The 20,153-nt window shown below is 43.5% G+C and overlaps 2 protein-coding genes and 1 pseudogene across 2 annotated transcripts in view; all 3 read right to left on the reverse strand.

Annotated features, from left to right (window-relative positions):
• The window catches only part of SCG5 (secretogranin V), a 43,075-nt gene extending 28,980 nt beyond the window's left edge, over nucleotides 1-14,095 (reverse strand). The window contains exons 1-2 of the mRNA XM_081831840.1: nucleotides 13,990-14,095; nucleotides 12,298-12,530 (exon numbers count right to left, since the gene is read on the reverse strand). Coding sequence (XP_081687966.1) covers nucleotides 12,298-12,523 — 226 coding nt within the window. The 5' untranslated portion in view covers nucleotides 12,524-12,530; nucleotides 13,990-14,095. The remainder of the gene's footprint in view (nucleotides 1-12,297; nucleotides 12,531-13,989) is intronic.
• Nucleotides 1-20,153, reverse strand: part of LOC102733040 (ubiquitin carboxyl-terminal hydrolase isozyme L3 pseudogene) — a 398,129-nt pseudogene that overhangs the window by 298,627 nt on the left and 79,349 nt on the right.
• ARHGAP11A (Rho GTPase activating protein 11A) overlaps nucleotides 17,018-20,153 on the reverse strand; it is a 13,787-nt gene continuing 10,651 nt past the window's right edge. The window contains exons 7-8 of the mRNA XM_081831841.1: nucleotides 19,922-20,060; nucleotides 17,018-19,514 (exon numbers count right to left, since the gene is read on the reverse strand). Of these exons, the coding sequence (XP_081687967.1) occupies nucleotides 17,932-19,514; nucleotides 19,922-20,060 (1,722 nt within the window). The 3' untranslated portion in view covers nucleotides 17,018-17,931. The remainder of the gene's footprint in view (nucleotides 19,515-19,921; nucleotides 20,061-20,153) is intronic.

Here is a 20,153-nt window from a genome sequence, read left to right on the forward strand (position 1 = left end):
GCAGCAAGCTTCTTCTTGTCTCATCCTTCGCCTAGGTGATGGGAAACAAGGGCCAGGCTTGAACCTACTCTGGGCTTCAGATAGAACAGCACGTCTAGGAGGACACCTGCCAGAAGCTGATTTGTACGAGGACCTGAGAAGCCTCCTGAGGACCAGATCCTACTGAAGGAAGGACGGGTCTGCCTGCCCAGGCTGAGGCAGGAATAAGTCATGCCACTGCGGTCAGCAGGAAGGGAAGGGTCTTAGCCCCCATGCTGTCTAACGCTTAGATTTCTCTCCGCGCCCAGCATCTCGGGTGAATCCTATGAAAAGCACGGAGCAGTGAGGAATAAAAGGGAAAGCCATTTTCCTGAAAAGTCTCTGGGATTTAGGGGCACGAGGTACACCGAGGGATCTCCCCCTGCCTCGCCGACCAATACATGCCAACAGAACTCCCTGAGGCCGCGACTGCTGGAGGCTGCTGGAGGCTGGAGGCTGGAGGCCGTGGTGGTGCCCAGCTGAAGGAGACAAGGAGAAGAAGGGGAAACGGGTAACTGTCCTGAGGCAGTGCATCAATTCATTATGTTCTGGATCATGCATGCGCTGGGCTCTGGGATCTCAAGAAATATCTGAGGCATTTTGCAGGGAGCTGGGGTCCTGACTGAGGAGGTATGAGAAAAGCCAGTGAATTTAGGATCCTGAGGGTGGCTCCAAGTGTGCTCACAGGTTGTATGACAGGACGATCTTGACTAGAATAACACTAGTTTCATTTGCTGGAGTCTCGGAGGTCAGTGTTGTTTCAAAGGAGCAAACAAAGCAAGGCGATTTTAGCAAATATTCGGTGGGTGGGTGTCTGTTACGTGCCAGGCCCCGTTCAGGCCCTGCAGGTACAAAAAGCAGGCAGACATCACGTCTGCTCTTGCAGATCTTACGGTCTGGGGAGGAAGGTGAGCAGCGCACCATCGTAAATGCCAGTTCATGGGGAGTCCATAAGCACCAAATTCAAAGAAAGATCCACAGGGAGCCCACGAGCAAGGATCATCCTTAAAGATAAACTTATTTCACCATCAGGTCTAAGATCAACCTTGTCCGCATCTAAACCTTTAATGCAGTAGCCTGAGAAGCTGCCCGCTGGGCCGCACAGAACAGAACAGAAAACCAGGATCGTGCTCAAGCTGTGAACCCACATGCAAATAGTAGCTGCATCCCCACATAAGTCACTTCTCGGAGTTTCTCTTTCTACGTCTATAAAATGTGACAAGGAATATGTACCCCACCATCTCAAACAAGAGACTGTGAGGGGTAAACACAAGACCGCACGTGAAGATAATCTGAGATCCAGAATCTAATAGAGGTATCCAAAAGCATGGTATTGTTTGTGTGTGGATTATAATCATTTTCCTTAGGAACCACAGCTTGATGCAGCTGTGTTACTGTGTTATTCTCCACGCTGGCGTGGTGGTTAATTTAACGTGTTAGCTTGGCTAGGCTATATGCCCAGTTGCGTGGTCAAACACCAAGACAGATGTCAGATGCATGGTGTTGTGAAGGTCTTTTTTAGATGTGGCTGGCACTGAAACCAGTCGACGTTGCATAAAGCAGACCATCTTCCATAATGTGGAAGGGACTCATCCAATCAGTCAAAGGCCTTAAAAGACCGAGGTCCCCTGAAGAGGAGAGAATTCTGCCTCCGGATGCCTTCAGACTCAAGGTCCCAACATCAATTTTCCCTGGGTCTCCAGCATGCAGGTCAGCCCTGCAGATTTCAGACTTGCCAGCCCCAACTGCAGAAGCCAACCCCTTGAACTAAATCTGTCTCTCTCTCTATACACACACACACACACACACAGATATCTGTCTGTAACTTATAGTATATTTATAAATACACACACATACACATGTGTGCACACACGCCATTTGTTCTGATTCTCTGGAAAACCCTAACACATCTGACTTCCACTGAATTCCATGAAAATATATGGAGGCTCAGCCTCTCGCAGGTTCTGGCTTGTATGGAAGTGAGCACTTCACAGCAAGGGTCCTGGAGTCAGAGGCCCAGCACAGCATTTAGCAGTCGTCATCCAGTAAATGGGACCTCGGTTTCTGTGTCCCTCTCTGCCATTAGAAAACAGTCACATTTTACTTAAGGGATGAACTGAAGATGTCAACATGATTCAAAATTCACAGAACTCAAGAACAATCCTGACCAAGGACGAGGACTATCTCTGCTAAAATCAGCTAAAATGCAATAAGCACTGTGTACAATGACTAAGCCTACTACTTTGAAATTGTGACTCTTGACAAACTGTTACTTTGGGGGGATTCACATCACTTCTCATGGTGCGTAGGCAGTGAGCGCATACTAATTTTTTGTATTGCACTGTTTCAAAGTCACATAAAATGCACACACAACATTCCCCAACAACTCAATATTCCTACTGGGAAATATTGATTTCTATTCTATTGGCTAATGCCTCACTGAAACATTTATTATATAAATATATATATATTTTAAGTTTTTATTTATTTATTTGAGACAGAGGGAGAGGAAGAAGCAGATCCCCCACTAGCAGGGAGCCTAACGCGGGCTGATCCCCAGACCCTGGGATCACAACCCTAGCCGAAGGTAGATGCCTAACCCACTGAGCCACCCAGGCACCCCAACATTTATTATATATTTTTAAAGATTTATTTATTTTAGAGAGAGAGCGGGCGTGTATGCAGGGGGAGGGGCAAAGGGAGAAGGAGAGAGAGCCTTAAGCAGACTCTGCACAGAGCGCAGAGCCCAATGAGAGGCTCGATCTCATGACCCTGAGATCACAACCTCAGCCGAAACCAAGAGTTGGTTGCTCAACCGACTACATCACCCAGGTGCCCCTGAAACATTTATCATATTAATCAAAAAAGAAAGTAGACAAAGACAACACTCTTTTCATCTTGAATTATATTTTACAAGTTACAGAGGGATTTTATAATGTCAGTACAAAAATGCTGTAACATAACTAGTAAATAACTAGGAGTTGGATTATATATTCACGCAAGGTAACAGAAAATATATATTGGTCTTTGCCCTCATTCCTGGCACAGAGCTCCTGAAATCCTTGTAATTTCTTGAGTGATAAAGAGTACTAGGAACATCTTATGTTCTAGTGTTTGGTCTTTGACTCTGGTTTCTGACACAGGGCTCTGGAAATCCTTATAATTTCCTGGGTGACAGGAGTGTATTTTGTTCTAATGAAGTGACTCCGGGAGGGTTCCTGGGTGGCTCTTAGAGAAGGGTTGGTCACTGGAAAGACAAAGGGGTGATTAGAAGCTTGGGATTTTTCAGTCCCGCCCTATTCTCTTGAGAGGGGTGGGGGCTGAAAATAGAGTTAATGATTGATCCTGCCTATGTAATGAAGCCTCCATAAAACCCCAAAAGTACAGGGTTCGGGAACTTCCAGGTTGGTAAACACAGCCGCACGGGGAAGGTGATGCACCCCAACTCCACGGGGACAGAAGCTCCTTCACTCGGGACCCTCCCCGACCGAGCCCTAGGTATCTCTTCATCTGGCTGTTTATCTCTCTCCATATCATATCCTTTAATAAACTAGTGAATATAAGTGTTTCCCTGAGTTCTGTGAGCGGCTCTACCAAACCAGTCCAACAAACAAGGGGTGTGTGTGGGGGGGAGCTCAGATTTATAGCCAGGCAGTCAGAAGCAGGGAGGTATCTCCAGGGAGGTAGTGTCAGAATTGAGTTAAACTGTAGACTATCCAGCCGGTGTGGCCGACTTTCGTGCTGTAGGAAATCACATGTGGGGTCGGACGTGTTGTGAGTATGGTATCAATCAGTGGGACAGTAAAGGGGAGACACAGTAGGAAAACTGAGTTTTTCTAATACAATTCATAAAGAGTTAAAATTATCTGATATTTTAAAACATCAAAAACCATATAGGCGAGGTGTATGAGATATATAAGATGGCAAAGAATAGAGATTTGGGAAGCCGATTGCATTTCCTTCTTGTATTCTTATTTTAATTCTGAGCATGTGGCTTGGAACAGTACAGAGTGACTGCAGATACTGAGACCCAAACCTCCAAACTTCGCCGCACCGCAACGCCCCTCTGCCTCTTCCCTTTCTCCCAGCGGAGGAAGGGCTGGACTTGGGCCACCCGTGCTCCAGTTCTCATCCCCTCCCACGTGCTCAGGAGCTTTCACCCCTCGGTTATCTGCCCTTTGTGCCACGTCTTCTGCACCCCCTCTCCAGTGGTTCTGGCCAATCGGCACTTAAACAAGTTCAGATCTCTCCCATCCTGACACACAAACCTAAACAAAAACCTTCTTCAGCGCTATGCCACTCCCCGCTCCATTCCCTCCGTAAGGATTACTCAGTCTTCACCCCCTTACCTGACCTCCTGGGTCATCTTCCCTGTCTCCTGCCCGATGGTTTCTGCCCGAGGCCCCGCTCCACCAGTGAACCCTTTACACCCGGTGGCCCTGGTTTCAGGTGACCTCTCTGCAGATTTTTACCAGGGGGACTACTGCCCATTCCTGAGACACTCCTTCCTTGTTTTCTGTGCACATCATCATTCTGGTGTTTTCTGGCCAATCATTCTGCTTGCCCTGTAGGCTCTTCTACCTGGCACTCCTGTAGGAGTCTTTCAGGCTTTTTTCTTAGGTGCTCTGCTCTCCCTCCCTGACCCTTGCCCAGGGTCACCTCCCCCATCCCCATAGCATCAGCCACTGACCATGGGGATGACCATGACATCTCTCCCTTTGCCCCAGCATCTCCCCTGCTTCGTATACAGCTACATGCCTCCTGGATGCCTGTCCCTGGATGCCCCAGGGCAACTTAAACACAATACAAAAAAACACTCATTATTTTCATCTTCCTGTCCTGCCTCCACGTCCCCCCAAAAACTCCAAATCTCCCCCTTCTCCTTTTGAATTTTTCACTATCCGTGCAATTGACCAAGATGAGAAACTGGAAATCATCCAGGGACTTTTTTAAGGATCTGAGTTAAGGGTGGGCTGAATGGAACCCCAAAGGACATGGGCCAAACTGGAGGCCCTGGCCTCCTCGAAGAGCCAACCCATTGCTCTCACTGGCTCCCCCAGGATGGGGGGGCAGCCTAGAAGGATTTTAGTCAGGATATCTGGGTCAAGAGTCAGCCCCATTCTTTCCTCCAACTGCAGAGAGGCTAGCCAGAAGCTGAGGCCCCTGTGCTGTTCAAGGCTGAAGTCGCTCTCCCCTCCAACCTTCAAATGGGATGCAACTGCTGCCCCCGTGTGGCAAGATGGAGGCACTGCAGTCCTTTACAGAGGCCAAAGGCTGGCTAAGGCCGCTTAGAATCTGACCCTTCAAATAGGCTTTACCTTACAAAGGACTCTTTCTCCCCTTGATATTTATTAAGAAAACAATCTTGGTTCTCTTTATTTTGAAATGAAAAAACTGAGGTCCAAAAGTGAGTGTTGTAAAAAAGAATTCTGGCATTTTTATGCTTGGCAATACGGCTTTAAAATTATCTGAAACCAGGGCGCCTGGGTGGCTCAGATGGTTAAGCGTCTGCCTTCGGCTCAGGTCATGATCCCAGGGTCCCGGGATCGAGTCCCGCATCGGGCTCCCTGCTCCTTGGGAACCTGCTTCTCCCTCTGTCTCTCTCTCTCTCTCTGTCATGAATAAATAAATAAAATCTTTAAAAAATAAATAAATAAATAAAATAAAATAAAATTATCTGAAACCATCAAATGCCAGTGTTCATAAATTTCTATCCGGTGGTTTGTTATCTGGTGTTATCAGAGAGCTAGGCATCCGGTGGCCTAGACCTGTGAAGAAAATAAACCGGTGGCGCTGAGGAGATCCTCTTTTACCTGAAGCCGTTAACATTCTGAAAACCAAAGCACATTTTCTGGTTGGGTTCTTCCGAGGCCAACATTAGTGTCAGCTGGAAGAGCCACTCCTGACTCCCCAGAGTCTCTGTCCCCTGTAAAATGGCTCTCTGAATCACCTTGGCCGGCTGGTGGCTTTACTTGTTTCCGGGGCCAAGAGAACAACGGTAGCCATTCGGGTAGGTCACAGCGACCCGTGAGCAACTTTGGGCTGGATGGCCACTGCTGAAACGCACCGAAGCCCGTCTGAACGGTACCCTAACCGGATGGGTCAGCAGAAATCCCATCAGGGGAAAGCCATGAAAGCCTGAAAATGTGGTGTTCGTAGTCCCCCGAGTGAGATGAGGCAGGCCCGTTGTGTGGCTACTAACAGCACCAGCCGGCTGCCAGCCAGCGAGCGGGCTCAAAGCCCCACGCGACACAGGAGAAAACGAGGGCTCAGAGAAGCTACCAGGGTCACACAGAGCTCGCGAACAGCATGGCCAAGCCTCAGCCCCCGTGTTCTCTTCTCTCTAAAACCACAAGTTGATCCCCGTTTGTCTTTGTGTTTCCATTTTGCTCTGGGCTAACAACGCCTGCGTTTGAGAGATGCTCCTTACCAAGTCACGTTTAAGGTGCCTATGGAGAACTAAAAAATAACCACCAATGCTCTCGGATGGCTTTGGCAAATGCTTCCTCCCCAGTGACGACTGAACAATTAGCAGTTAACCAGAGGCTGGTTACCAAGTTTCGGGAATCCTCTGATACGCGGAGAGTCTAGTTGGCCCCCTGCTGGTTCAGTGCTGGAACTGCAAAACGTCCTGCCTGTGTCTCAACAGGCAGGAATACAAAGGGCACCAACCTTGTACGGCGCTCGTCAGTCACCACCAAAGTAAACAGACTTTTTGCTCATATCACTGAGCTCTGGGCAAAAACTTCTAGGCAGATTTTTTTTTAAAACTCAGATTAGAAATGAAATATCTGCCTCGAACTGAAAGGAGAGAAGTCTCAACAGATCCAGATGTCAAATAGTATTTACTTACCTGTTGCTGCTAAATATATGCATTTCCCCCCCTGATAGTATGTACATATTCATTCTTCAAATATTTACTGTGTGCCTACTCTGTCTGGGTGTAAAGTAGTAAATAAAACTGTCTCATGGAGCTTACATCCCAAGTGGGGAGACAGACAGACGAGTAAGGAAACAAACACTAATGATAAATTTTAAAAGATGCTATGGGGGTTAAAAAAAAAAAAGAAAAAAAGCACACCGTGACAGAGAATGGGGGCTACTCAGAGCAGTGTGGTCAGGGCAGCCCTCTGTGAGCAGGTGACTCTAAAACTGAGACCGAAGAGGAAGATACACCATGCAGAGTGGGAAGAACAGATGGTGTGAAGGTGGAGTAAGCCCACTGGTGTGACCAGGGCTGAAAGGAGGTGGGGTGGGAGCGGGCGGTAGAGCAAGGTCGGGGAGGAGGGTGTGCAGCAGGTGTGGATCCTTGCAGGATGTGGTAGGAAGTGTTATTTTTAACCCAGGTGCAATGGGAAGGCACGGATTGAATTTTAACCCTCGAGAATGACATTGATGGGATTTAAACTTGTATTTTTAAAGTTTAACCCTGCCTTTCCTGTGGAGAAAAATTTGAAAGAAACAAAGTCGAAGTGATGCGGTTTCTAACAGACAATTTCATAAATTCATGCCAGGCACAATGGTATCTTGAACCAGGCTGTTTGGAGCAGAGCCAGAGAAAAGAGAGGGCAGGCAAACACAGATGTATTTTAGAAACAGAAATGAAATAAATTGCTAATAATTTGGGTATGACATGGAATGGAGAAAATGGAAGGATTATTCCAGGTTTTTAGCCTGCATGCATGACTAAGTGGTGGCACTATTCATTTCGACAGAAAAGACTGACATAAACAGGTTGAGGAAGGTGGTAGTAGAGAGATCAGGATTGACATATGATAATTTAGCAATTCCCAGAAGCCTCTAGATATACAAGAAACAAGTTTGGGTTGAAAATACGAATGTTGGCGTCATCAGCAAAGAAATGGCATTTGGAGTCAAGGGAAAAAATGAAATCCTCTAGATAGAGAATTGAGAAGAATAAAAGAAGTAGAGCCAGCACTGAGCCCCGGAGAACTTAACCCTGGAGAAGGAGAAAACTGCCAAGGAGACCAGGAAGAAAACGGTTAACGGGGAAAAGGGAAAGGAGGAAAGCCAACGGTGTGCCATCTTGGTGCAAAAACCAAGAAAGAAAAGGGTTTTAAGAAGGTCAAGTGTGTTGACTGCTGCTGAGGTTGAATAGGATGAAGACAGAACATCGGTGGATTTGGCAAGACAAGAACCCATCCAAGGCATCTCAAAATTAACCTGTGGAAAACTGAACTTGAACTCTTCCCCTGGAGAGGCTCAGTGTGTTCCTCTTGGAGAAAAGTGTTCCTTTTCAGTTCCTCAGGCCAAAATCTTGGTGTCACCCCTGACTCCTCTTTCTTTCAGTTCCTGCCTCCAACCCACCAGCAAATCCTGTTGGCTCTAGCTTCAAAATACACCCACAATCTGCCCATGTCTCGCTACCTCTCTATCTATCATGCTAGTATATCTACCCCCCCAGATTATTATAGAAGCCTCCTAAATGAGCTTCCCCATTCCAGTCCTCCCTCCCCACAGGAAGATTTTCAATACAGCAGCTGGAGTGATCCTTTTCAAGGATATGTACTCAGAGGACAAGCCGAAGATCCTGTGAGGAGACCTGTCCCCACGTACCCAGCCTCCACCCTCCCCTTCCTGCCGTCACCCAGGCTCCTTCCGACCATCCTCCTGAGTCTTGGGCTCCGGCCACACTAGCCTCCTTGCTTTTGCACGTGCAGCTCTCTGCCTGGGACGTCTTTCTCTACGTATCACACGGCTCACTCTCCAACTCTCAGAGCTTGGCTTATCTTCCCAGGGAGGAGCCCCCTACCCCTATTTTAAGTTGTTTCCTCCAACCCCCTCCTCTGCTTTATATTTTTAGAGCACTTATAACCATTTGACTTATTATATATTTTACGTATCTGTTTGTTTAGGGACTGTATCTCTCCTGTCTTGCCAATCTTTGATGTTCATCTTTCTTTCCCCGGTATCTAAAACAGTGCCTGGCATTCAAGAAATACTTGTTGACCTGACAAATAAGGGGCAGGAACCATGGACGAGGAGAGAATGGGAGGTGGGGAAGCGCCATCAGTAGGCGGTGAACAGATGCTGGGAAAGGCAGCAAAAAAAAAAATGGTACAATAACTACAAGGGGTATGAGATCAAAGGAGGGACTAAGTTTTCTAATGGGATATATGGGTAATTTATACTGATCCTATATCCTATACTAAAAGACTAGCTTATAACCCTATGCTTGAGAGCTAATATATATCTTCACTAATGAGATTAATCTGAGGATCATAAGATTAATTAATCAGAATAGACAACATAAGGGAAAATTATCTTCAATGTGCCATTTATTAGATAATAAACAGCCCTTCCTGCAAGGGACTTAGAGTCCAGTAATAGTCATCTAAAGTGTGATGATGATTCATTCAAAAATGATTTCACAGTAGTGCAATTATACATGCGAACACCTTTTTTTCTGAACTGGAATATTACCTGCTCGCAGGTAATAAATTCAAATTCAGGCAGTAAATTCAAATCCTATCCCCAAGGTAAACGGAAGCTTAGAGAAGTTAAGTAATTTGCTGGCGTTGAAACTCATGTGTCTTTGCCAATAGTCTACGTTAAACATGTGTTAATATTCACACCAGAATACACGCTTTATGTCTATTCTTTCTATAAAAATCAGGAAAAAAAACCCTTTTCTAACTTGGTCCTTCATAATAAAATCCTACAATAAATGTTGGAAGGGATGTAAGAGATACTACACATATGGGTCAGAAGCCTGGGAATTAGCAGGAGTAAATGAGCAGAGACAATGCAAACAAATGGATGAATTGAACCAATGCTACACTCACATAAATAAATATGAGATCACCTAACAAATTAAGTGCCAAGGTCCAGGACTGGGAAAAAGCCAGGCTTCTTATTTTGTTTCTTTTCTCCCCCAAAGTCTTTGGACTATTTTCTATTAGCTTTCATCCAAGCTGTAAAAGGCAGAATCCTAAAGTGACCCCCAGGATTGCCACTCTGCATAATCCTCTGCTTCTGAGTGTGGGTGAGACCTATCAATATAATGGGGTATCAGTCCCTTGTTAAATGACAAAGGTGATGGGATGGCCACTCCCATCATTACAATTAGGAGACTAAAGGGATATTCTCCCTCTGGCTTTGAAGAAGCAAGCTGCCCTGTTGTGCTGGGGCCCTGTGGCTTACGACCTGGGGTGACCTCTAAGAGCTGAGAGGGACCCTGGCTGACAGCCAGCAAGAAAGGACCCCAGTCCTACAGCAGCAAGAAACTGAACTCTGCCAACAACCTTAATGAGTTTGAAAGACAACCCCAAGCTCCTGCCAACACCTCGATTTCAGCCTGATGAGACGAGCAGAGGGCCCAGCAAACCCAAGCCAGATGCCTGACCAAAAGAAACCGTGAGATAATAAATGGGCATTATGGCAAGATGGTAAATTTGTGGTAATTTGTTATAGCATAATAGAAAACTAAAACACAAGCCAATCTTCATCCCTTACACAGACACTTTGAGAGGTGACCTAACACGGCCATGACCTCACATCATCCCAGGGGATCATAATGGAAACAGAATTTTTCATTCTGAATTGTCCTAATTGTCCTGCTCTTTCAAACCTCCTTGCCTTTTCTCTTGGTATTATTCCCTGCTGAATTCCAATTCAGACTTCCAAACCCAAGTCAAATGTTGCTTCTCCAAAGAAGTATTTCCTTATAGCCATGCCCATCCACTCCCAAGCACAACAAATTAATTACTCCTATTCTTTGCTTCCATGATAGCAGCTTGTCTGGACATCTCCCCAAAACCCTGCCATGCAGGTGCATTGTGGTAACCTTTCTTTTAGGACACAGCTGCCCCAGTCCCTGCACCGGGGCTGGCATGGAGTGGGTGCTAAATAATTGGATACCGAGTAAAGAAAATGAGGCTCTGGAAAAACACAAGCCTCGCATGCCCAGGGAGCTGCTATTTCCTTCCATACAGATGACCAGGCATCAGGTATTAACGGAAACTTGGAAAGCTTTCTCCATGACAACAGCTGGGTGGCTAATCAAGCACTTACTGCGCTAAAAGGGCAGATATTTACTGTCCAGAAAAAGCTGGTCTGAACTGGATAGGTGTGCTAGGAGCGACAGGTAGCAGGTGCCGGGAAGGACGGAGATTCTTCCTAAAGGGGTGGCATGATTCACTCTGATTTAAGCCCTGTGCTAGGTTTGCACGCTTGCTGATTCAAATTATCTGTTAATCCATTCCTGATATGCAATGCCAACCTAAACAGACAACAATCCCACAGAATTAGTTTTACTCAAAGGCTTGCAACCGTGGATAACAAGACAGAAATGAGAGTCATTTTTCGCCCACATCCATGGCATTTACAGGCCTCCAGGGCAGATAGCATTTTTAGGAAATCACAGACTCAGGCAAAATGATGCATCATCAATCCATACAGAATAGCATTTGCTGGTTATGTATTTTGACAAAACTCAGAAAGAATTCACATTTTTTCCTCGGAACCCCCTCACACGGGCAAAAGTCTGGAGTGCTCCCTTGCAGTTAACCTAAATTAACCATGCTACTGCTGTAGGACTCCCCCTCACTGGAGAAAGAGATTGTTTCAGAATCAGAGAGGATACAAAGCAAGGCATGGAAATAAGGCACCTGCTTGTCACCAACTCCTAAGAACTAGAGGCAGATTCTCTCTATAGGTAAATCATTAAACAACAAAGTACTGCTTTTTAATAGAAGTATTACAATGACATTGCCAGAAACTTCAAAAAGTTCTGGGGGGCAATGGTCTTGCCACACTAAAAGAATTTAATTAACATCTGTAATAATTAAAAATATTTCAAAAACGTTTTTTGACACAAACTCAATGTCAGTACCTCTTTCAGCTTCCTTTGCATTTAAACAACATCATCCCTAAGAATCAAGTCAGATCCTATAGGTCCTGCATTTTAAGGATTTTTTACAAATACTGGTTGGCAATGACTCAAAGAGGGAGCCAGCTGGGGACACAATTTCCTAATGATCAGTATGGGAGAAGACGCAGGGCCTGGGTTCTAATCTTTCTTTAGGGATAATGCTAGATGCTCCTTTATTCACTCAAATATTAATGTACCAGACTTTGTGCGAGGTGCTAGGGCTACAGCTGTGAGTTAGATAGATAAGGTCCCTGTTCTCTTGATACTTATATTCTTATGTGGAGGCATGCATGTATATACTGTGAAGAATAAGAAATGGGAAACGGAGGGAGGAAATAAAGTTTCTTCAGCATGTATTATTTTAAGTACCAGAATATAGTAAATACCTTCGATGCTCTGTGGGCCCACAAGATTCATGGCCTGGTGTGCTGGATACTCTACCCGTGGTCTGGCAATGCCCAACTGCTCCATAACGCCATGGAGCAGCCTCTGGATATCTGTTTCCGAGACCCGGTCAGGGCTCCTCGGGCTATACGCAGATGTTGGAGTCCATCCAAATGTCAGCCAAAACACTAGGCCAGAGAGCATGGTAGAAACCATCGCGGAGACCATTTTTCACCTGCAGAAAAAAGACCAAATATGTATCGATTGGCCACAATTGGTGACTGTGATGATCAATCACGCAAGTGAGTGATTCAAGGACCACCCACACAACGGGGGCTGCAATGAAAAGTCCTTAGGAGTTTGCTTTTGCCTTAAGTGTCCAGTCTAGGTAGAACACCTGCTGTGGAATGGTATTAAAGAAACGAAACAACCCAAGATAGCCAATTCCCTCTGCACATGGCAGCCTTGGGAAGACTAGCCAGGAATGGCCGTTCTCACTCCTTTTCTTCTCCTTGCAGCTCCCTGAAAGTGCTTCATTACCCCTAACCCCACCACCCTCTCCTCTCTTAGCAAAGCAAGCAAACCAACAAACAAGAACCGGCTTCAATTTAGAGAGAGGGAGAGGGTCATCAGGAGTTTTCCCAGTCTCGGGGGAAAAAGGAGGTTCTGAGGAAGGAGTCAGGAAGACAAATGGTAAAGAAGCACAGAAAGGTTAGGAGCAGTGGAAGGGAACATCTTAGCTCAGCAGACATCCAATACATGTGAGATCTTGAAGGGGATGAAAATACAGCCAGCTCAGGCCTGCTCTGCAATCTGGTAGGAGAGAAGAGGCAAGCTTGCTCAGCCACATACTGGCTGAGTGATCCTGGGCAAATGCCTCTGCTTCGTCTGCAAAACGGGCATGAAGAAAGCATCTGTGTTATAGGGTTGTGGTGAGCATCAGCACAATGCCAGGCAGAGCCCCCATACTGTCAATATGATGCTGGCAATATTGTCTCATGGTTCTAGAGGTTAGAACTTGAAGACATGGTCATGATGAGAGGAGAGGGAGAAAACTGCTCCGGGGAGTCAACCCGTCTTAAATGTTGGCTTCTCTGGAACCAGAAGCCTGCAGAACAAGGGGACAAATATTCATGCAGCTTCCCTCTGCAGCTGCTGAACCTGTTTAAGACCGACGCTTCAGGCAATGGCTGTGCAAACCCTCCTTTTGACCATTCTTCTATGGAGGGGACTGGGGGATTCATTTTCTTCCTTGAAACTGCAATATTCATAACCCCCATTTTTTTCCTCTGCAAAGGCAAGGCTTTTTCCAAGCCACCCCTAGATATGAAACCTTGTTCCCCAAATTGCTGAGACAGAAAAGCCTGCGATTCTGACGTAAAAGGCCGGAGGCAGACACCAACCTCTCCAGCCATCTCCATCTTCCCCTGGCCTGCTGTGAACGCAGGATGTCTTTGTTTCGTTTAAACCCCTGGCCAACACCGTTCTGATTTGATGAGCTACCCAATTTCCTCCCTCGATACTCTTTCCCTCGTATTCATAACCGAACCTTCTAATCCCCACCCATTCTTTGTCTGCCCCCAGCCTCCAGCTCAAGGATTTCAGCAGGACGCCCCCTCCCCTCCCCAACCTGTAAAACCCGCGCGTCTCGGGTGGGCTTCAGGGGGTCCAGCAGGCATCAACGCAGGACTCACCGATGGGCAGCGGGAGGATTCTGCTGCGGTCTGGGCCTGGGCGGGGGTCGAGCTGCGGGCCGGGTGAGCCGTATCGCGCGTGCGTCACCTCCCTCCTCATCTTAGCTCCGCCCCCACCGCTCCTCCAGCAGGTGGAGGCCGCCGGGCTCCGAGGCCCTAGAGCGCGACCCAGATGCTAGCTTCTCCTGCCCTGAGCCACGCAGGGTTCAACCCACGCATTCCACGTACACATGTCCTGGAGACTTTTATCTATCGACCCTTGCGGAAGTAATTCACCTTTTCTCAACCAATTATCTAAACAATGTGTCAGCTCGCCACTTTTGCCCTTCACCAATGCCACATCTTTAATTTTGCCACTTCCCATCTTTTTTTTTTTTTTTTTAAGTCTTCTAGGTTGAAGAAGGGGCAGTGATAGGAGAGATGAAGAGGTCCTAAGAACTTTTAATGATGGTGTACCCATCATAAAGGTGTTTCAGGAGCCCTTTCACTGAGCAGGAAAACTATGGGGATTTTGAATACGAGATTTTAGAAACTTCTGTTAGAAGCGATACACCAAAAACGCATGAAAACCTCTAGGAACATTAGTTCTGAGTGTTATTTCTAAACTTCCAGACCAACTATCAAGATTTCTTTAGCCTGAAGAGAAATTGAACTTCCTGCGCATTGCAGAAATTTATCCAGGTAGACCCAGAATTTTTTGTTGAAGACTTATGGAACAATCTTGAACATGTGAATTTAGTCCAAATACAAAGTTGAGATGTAAAACCATAAAATAATTTCTTTCAAAACTGGGGATGAGTACAAGGACCCTGGGGGCCAGAGAATAACTATCTTGATGAGGCTAGAATCCAGATCTCTTTACCCTAGCTCTATGCTGCAAATCCATGCTCAGCTGTAGCATCTTATGCAAATTAGAGGGGCCCACAAAACTCATTCCCAAGACACATGGCCTTTTGGTTTAAAGCCAAGCCCCCTTCCTAGTGTCTTTGCTTCCATGGATGCTCGTTTCCAGCTTTTTGTTTCAGTGCATGCAAATCAACAGGACAAATGCGGACTATTATTGGTTTTAGGCTCAAAGACCATGCTGGGATTTAATATTATTTACACATACTGAAGTTTTTCAATTCAGAATTTTATCTTAATTGTTTACTGTTAACTTCATTTTGTGCTTGGAAAAATGGAGAAGCCATTACAATTTACAGCTTTTGTGTTTAATGGAAATTATACACCAAAAGGTTTGCTTCATATGATATTTGGTATTTTAAAAACATATATATCCTGGACTTGATGATGATCAAACACCAATATTAAATTCTAAGTGATTATAAAATGTTGCCAGCCTAATTTAAGTCCTTTTTTTGTTGCTCATGGTAAACAAATTTGTATGAGATCTTTATTTACACTTGCAAGAACAAAGTGAAAGTAATCCCTTAAGTTAGTGACTATGTACCATAATTGTAACTGTGTTAAGTACATTCACCTATCACTTGACCAGATATTCTCATGAGCAATATTATCTCCATTTTATATAAAATAAAGAGATTAATTCTAAAATTTAACTTTCCTGACTGTCCAAGCTACTCACCTTCATAGTCCTCCTATACTGTTAGCTTTCAGCTAACAAAAGTGGGAATGACATGTGGGTGGTTTTTTAAATTTATTTTTAATATTTTATTTATTTATTTGTCAGAGAGAAAGAGCAAGCACAAGCAGGGGGAGCGGCAGGCAGAGGGAGCAGGTTCCCTGCTGTGCAAGGAGCTCGATGTGGGACTCAGTCCCAGCACCCTGGATCACAACCCGAGCTGAAGGCAGACGCTTAACTGACTGAGCCACCCAGGCATCCCAGGGTAGTTTTTTGCTTTTGTTTAAGATTTTATTTATTTATTTGACAAAGAGAGACACAGCGAGAGGGAACACAAGCAGAGGGAGTGGGAGAGAGAGAAGCAGGCTTCCCGCTGAGCAGGGAGCCCGATGCGGGGCTTGATCCCAGGACCCTGGGATCATGACCTGAGCTGAAGGCAGACACCTAACCATCTGAGCCACCCAAGCGCCCGTTTGTTTTTTTTTTAATGAATATCTTTCATTATTATCAATCTCAGAAAAGCCACTAATTCAGGTAATTGTACAGTTAATCTCCTGTGCTTTCTTACTGGACTTCACCCATACCCATGGGTATAAAATAACATTAGTACATTTTTAAAAGTTTATCCAGAGCGGAGGTGAAGTTTAAACAATTGCTTTGAATCAGACACCATATATTTTTCAGAGTTTATGAGGGTTTTCTATCTCCACTTACTATCAGAAATATCATAAACACCTGAAATGCATATCCAGTTTATATCACAAACCTGTTTTGATGTCATAAAACATGGTATTTATCTACAGGTTTTCAGTCTTTATGTAAGTCAAATTCATACTAGTAGTGAGGGGGCACCTGGGTGGTTCAGTCGTTAAGCGTCTGCCTTCAGCTCAGGTCATGATCCCAGGGTCCTGGGATAGAGCCCCACATCAGGCTCCCTGCTCTGCGGGAGGCCTGCTTCCCCTGCTTGTGTTCCTGCTCTTGCTATCTCTCTGTCAAATAAATAAACTCTTTAAAAAAAAAAAAATTTCTTACTAGTAACGAGAAAGGGTTGATTCCTAGGTAATACAGAAATAGGAAATAGCTTTGAAATAAAACAGATGTATTGCTATCAAGTAGAACTTGGTAAAGCAGACACATCTGATGACTTTAAATTTCTCTGTAAATATGGGCTGCTCTGAGTAGATGTGCAATGCTGTTCTATTCTGCTCCACTATCTGAATGTGGCGTTCTAATAACTGACCTACAAAACTATCTGTAGTGGTTCATTCTGCCTACAACATTCCTTCCTCTAAAATCTCGAGAATATCCACCATTGTTGACATTATTCTTTCCTTAAGCACTTGTAACTTTTAATAATTTAAAATATAAATTTAGAAAGATTTGCTTGACAATTTGGGTCAAATTCTAAAAGGTACTTTGAATTTCATCAGAGATTCAGACAAGTCATTTTCCAGAAGGTTACCTTTAATGTCTATGCTAAATAAATAACATTTACACACCAGACAAAACCATCATAGGCTTTTATAAGAATCAAAAGTTAAGAATCCAAGTTAAATGTACAGAGGTACATCAACTATTTTAAATTATAAAATCAAGTGTGTGCATATTAAGAAATCACCTTGATTAAAAATTTCCAAGCTTAATTATTCCTCCTTAAATAATTTTAAATTCTATATCAGACAAAACAGCTACAAATGTATTTGTGCAAATTAACTTTAAAAACATAGTATGGCTCAAAAGTCCTCAATTATTTCTGCAGCATCATTCTTTAAGAGCACACTTGAGTCATTATTCTGCTTTAGCCGTAATTCTTAGTCCCAGTGAACATACCGTACACAACTATAGACAATATAAACTTAATTACTTTGCCCCAAATAGGAGTAAAGGATTAAGATGCTACTGAAACAAGTTAATTTTTAGGGATTTTGGCAAAAGCCATAAATATCAATGTAATTAAAGAAATAAGATTTGTAAGGCTTATCTCTTCCCTCTACATATAAGAAATTTCTTGTAGAAACCTGACTTAGGAGGAATAACAGGAAATAGACAACTCGTTCCACTCTTCCTATCACACTTAATATAAAATTCATACAATTTTCAAAAATTAATTTCTCACAAACCCAGCCAATTTCTTTCAAAAAGTGTAACCTCTGCTTTAAGAGATCACAAGTTTAAATACTGCCATAATTAAGAAAAACAAAATAGTCATTTATACAAGCATAATTCAAGTTGCTTGTGCAGTGAAATTAAAATCTATCACTTCATCTTCCTGAGCTAACGAACTAACATGCAGATTATCCTGCCAGTCCTATCACCAACCGCTAATTTTATTTACATTAACAAGTATTAACATTTATCAATTACAAGTCTACAGGTTTACTCGTTGGTAGTAGCTGAGCTTTGCCAATAGGATTTTTTGGAGAACCTTTATACCAGACCCTTTCTTTTTCTGACGGTTTCCTAAGGACTCTGGTATTTATCCTAGGAGAAAAGCCCATATTATTATTTACAACAGATTTAAATACATCATGATTTGTCAGGTCATCCAAGGGAACCTTAATTTGGCCATCAGATACTACTTCCTGTTTACAAATTCTGGTAGACCCAAGAGAAGCATTCTTGGAGTCTGGGTACCTCTTCATCCTTGAAAAAGACTTATAAGTTAACTCCATGCCTGATTTTGAAATTGCATCAACATTTGGCTGTTCACATGCTATAAACTTCTGTTCTTTAGGATCTGATTTGGTACATGAAATCAACGAATCTTTTGATGTACTTTCTATACCAGAGGAAAGAGCACTGTCACAGCTCACTGATTTCACCAGAGGAGAAGCTGCATCACCAAGACTTGCCAATTTGTGCCTTACAGGTTGTCTGCTGTACTCCAACAAGGAGTTAATCCTTCTGACAGACTGACGGACAGGTGTACGCTGAAACTTAAGAGGTGACCTAACTTTGGTCCTATTTGGTTCGTTGAGAGAAAGCTTGTTAAACCACTGTATGTGGTCTGACACCCTCCCGTGCTCTGTCATTTGTGAGCTTTCAGGGCCGGTTGTATGGCAGTTTCCCCCCAGTGACTGCTGCTGAATGATTCTCACAGGCCTCGGTTTTGGTAAGTTTGTTATATTACATGTAATCTGCTCTGAGGAAGAGAGGTCAGCTGCATCCTCCCTAGAACCTGCACATTTCAGTAAGAAGTTCTCTTCAATCATATTCTCATTCTCCTTTAACTGAGTATTTAGTTTATCCCTTGGGGACTGCTGTTTCTTTATGTGTTCATCACTAGGCAATTCTGGCCTGACTGAGTGATCTCTAGGTATATCTGAATGGATGCTTTTCTCATGTTCAATCTTCATATGAGCTGAGTAAAATGTTATAGTTGCTTCTCCATCTGATTTTTGAGTTTGATGTAGTGAGATGTCTTGTTCTGAAAAACTATTTTCATCTGTTTTAGTTTGATGTTCATCTGATTCTATCACAGTCAAATCACTAGTTTCAAATAGATTTTTCTCTGGGCTATATTCTGTAGAAAATGTTTCATTTAGCTTTAGTTTCCCCACATTGGTTATTGATGACTGCCTGTGATTTATCAATGCATGAAGATTACTTCCAGACTCAGAAAATGCTTTCTGAATTTTCACCAAAGTCTCTGTGGTCAAGTTATTTTCATCCCCACTAAGAGAGCTTTCAGTTACATTGTTGTTATGCTGATCATGTACGTTAGAAGGGGTGAGTTCATATGAATGAACAGGGGACTTTTCAACCGTAGTATCAGGCTCCAAAGAGCTTTTCACCTCAAGGTTTCCTTTGATCAGAGAAACTTCATTTGCAGCTATTTCTTGAAAACTAGAATTACTAGGTCCTGTCCAAGACATCCGGTAATTTGTTCCATCTAGACGCTCTGGAGTTAAGTTTTCCTCAGATTTATGGATCTTTTTTGAACCTAAAGTAAAACAGTTCAGTCTTTTCAATCATTTGTATTTGAAACATATTTGAAATATTATTCAAACACATGGCAGATAAAGGTATTAAACATTACATTTCAATAATTAAGGATTTGTGTTAAAAGAAATAATTTTTAATATAAAAATGTCAAACATTTTTGTATTTATATTTAAAAGCATCTTCCAATTGTTCAGACAAAAATACGATGCCAATTCAAATATTTTCACTATTCAAACATGAATTTTTAATTTCTAGAACAGTAAATTAATATATTTTACGATAAAATAACTGAAGCTTATATGTCAATTATATCTAATTATATCTCAAGAAAGCCAGAAAAACTTTTTCAGAAAAGCAATGAAAGTAGGCTTTTTGGGTAAAACTAAAAATATCATGTAACTGTACCTTTCTTTGTTAATCTTTCATCAATATCTGGGCTAAAAAGCAGACCTGTTTTTACAGACTCAATCCTATTTTTTAAACTTTGTTGATTTGCAAGTCGTCGACCAACATTTTCACGTCTGTCGACACCAAAACACCCATTCTGTACAGAAAAGAAAAATTGAAAATGTTTTGGTTAAGAAATAAACCTAGTTAGGGGCGCCTGGGTGGCTCAGTTGGTTAAGCGACTGCCTTC

This window comes from Leptonychotes weddellii, chromosome 9 (genome assembly GCF_054177405.1).
Source record: "Leptonychotes weddellii isolate Sample4059 chromosome 9, ASM5417740v2, whole genome shotgun sequence".
In the NCBI taxonomy this organism is placed as follows: Eukaryota; Metazoa; Chordata; class Mammalia; order Carnivora; family Phocidae; genus Leptonychotes; species Leptonychotes weddellii.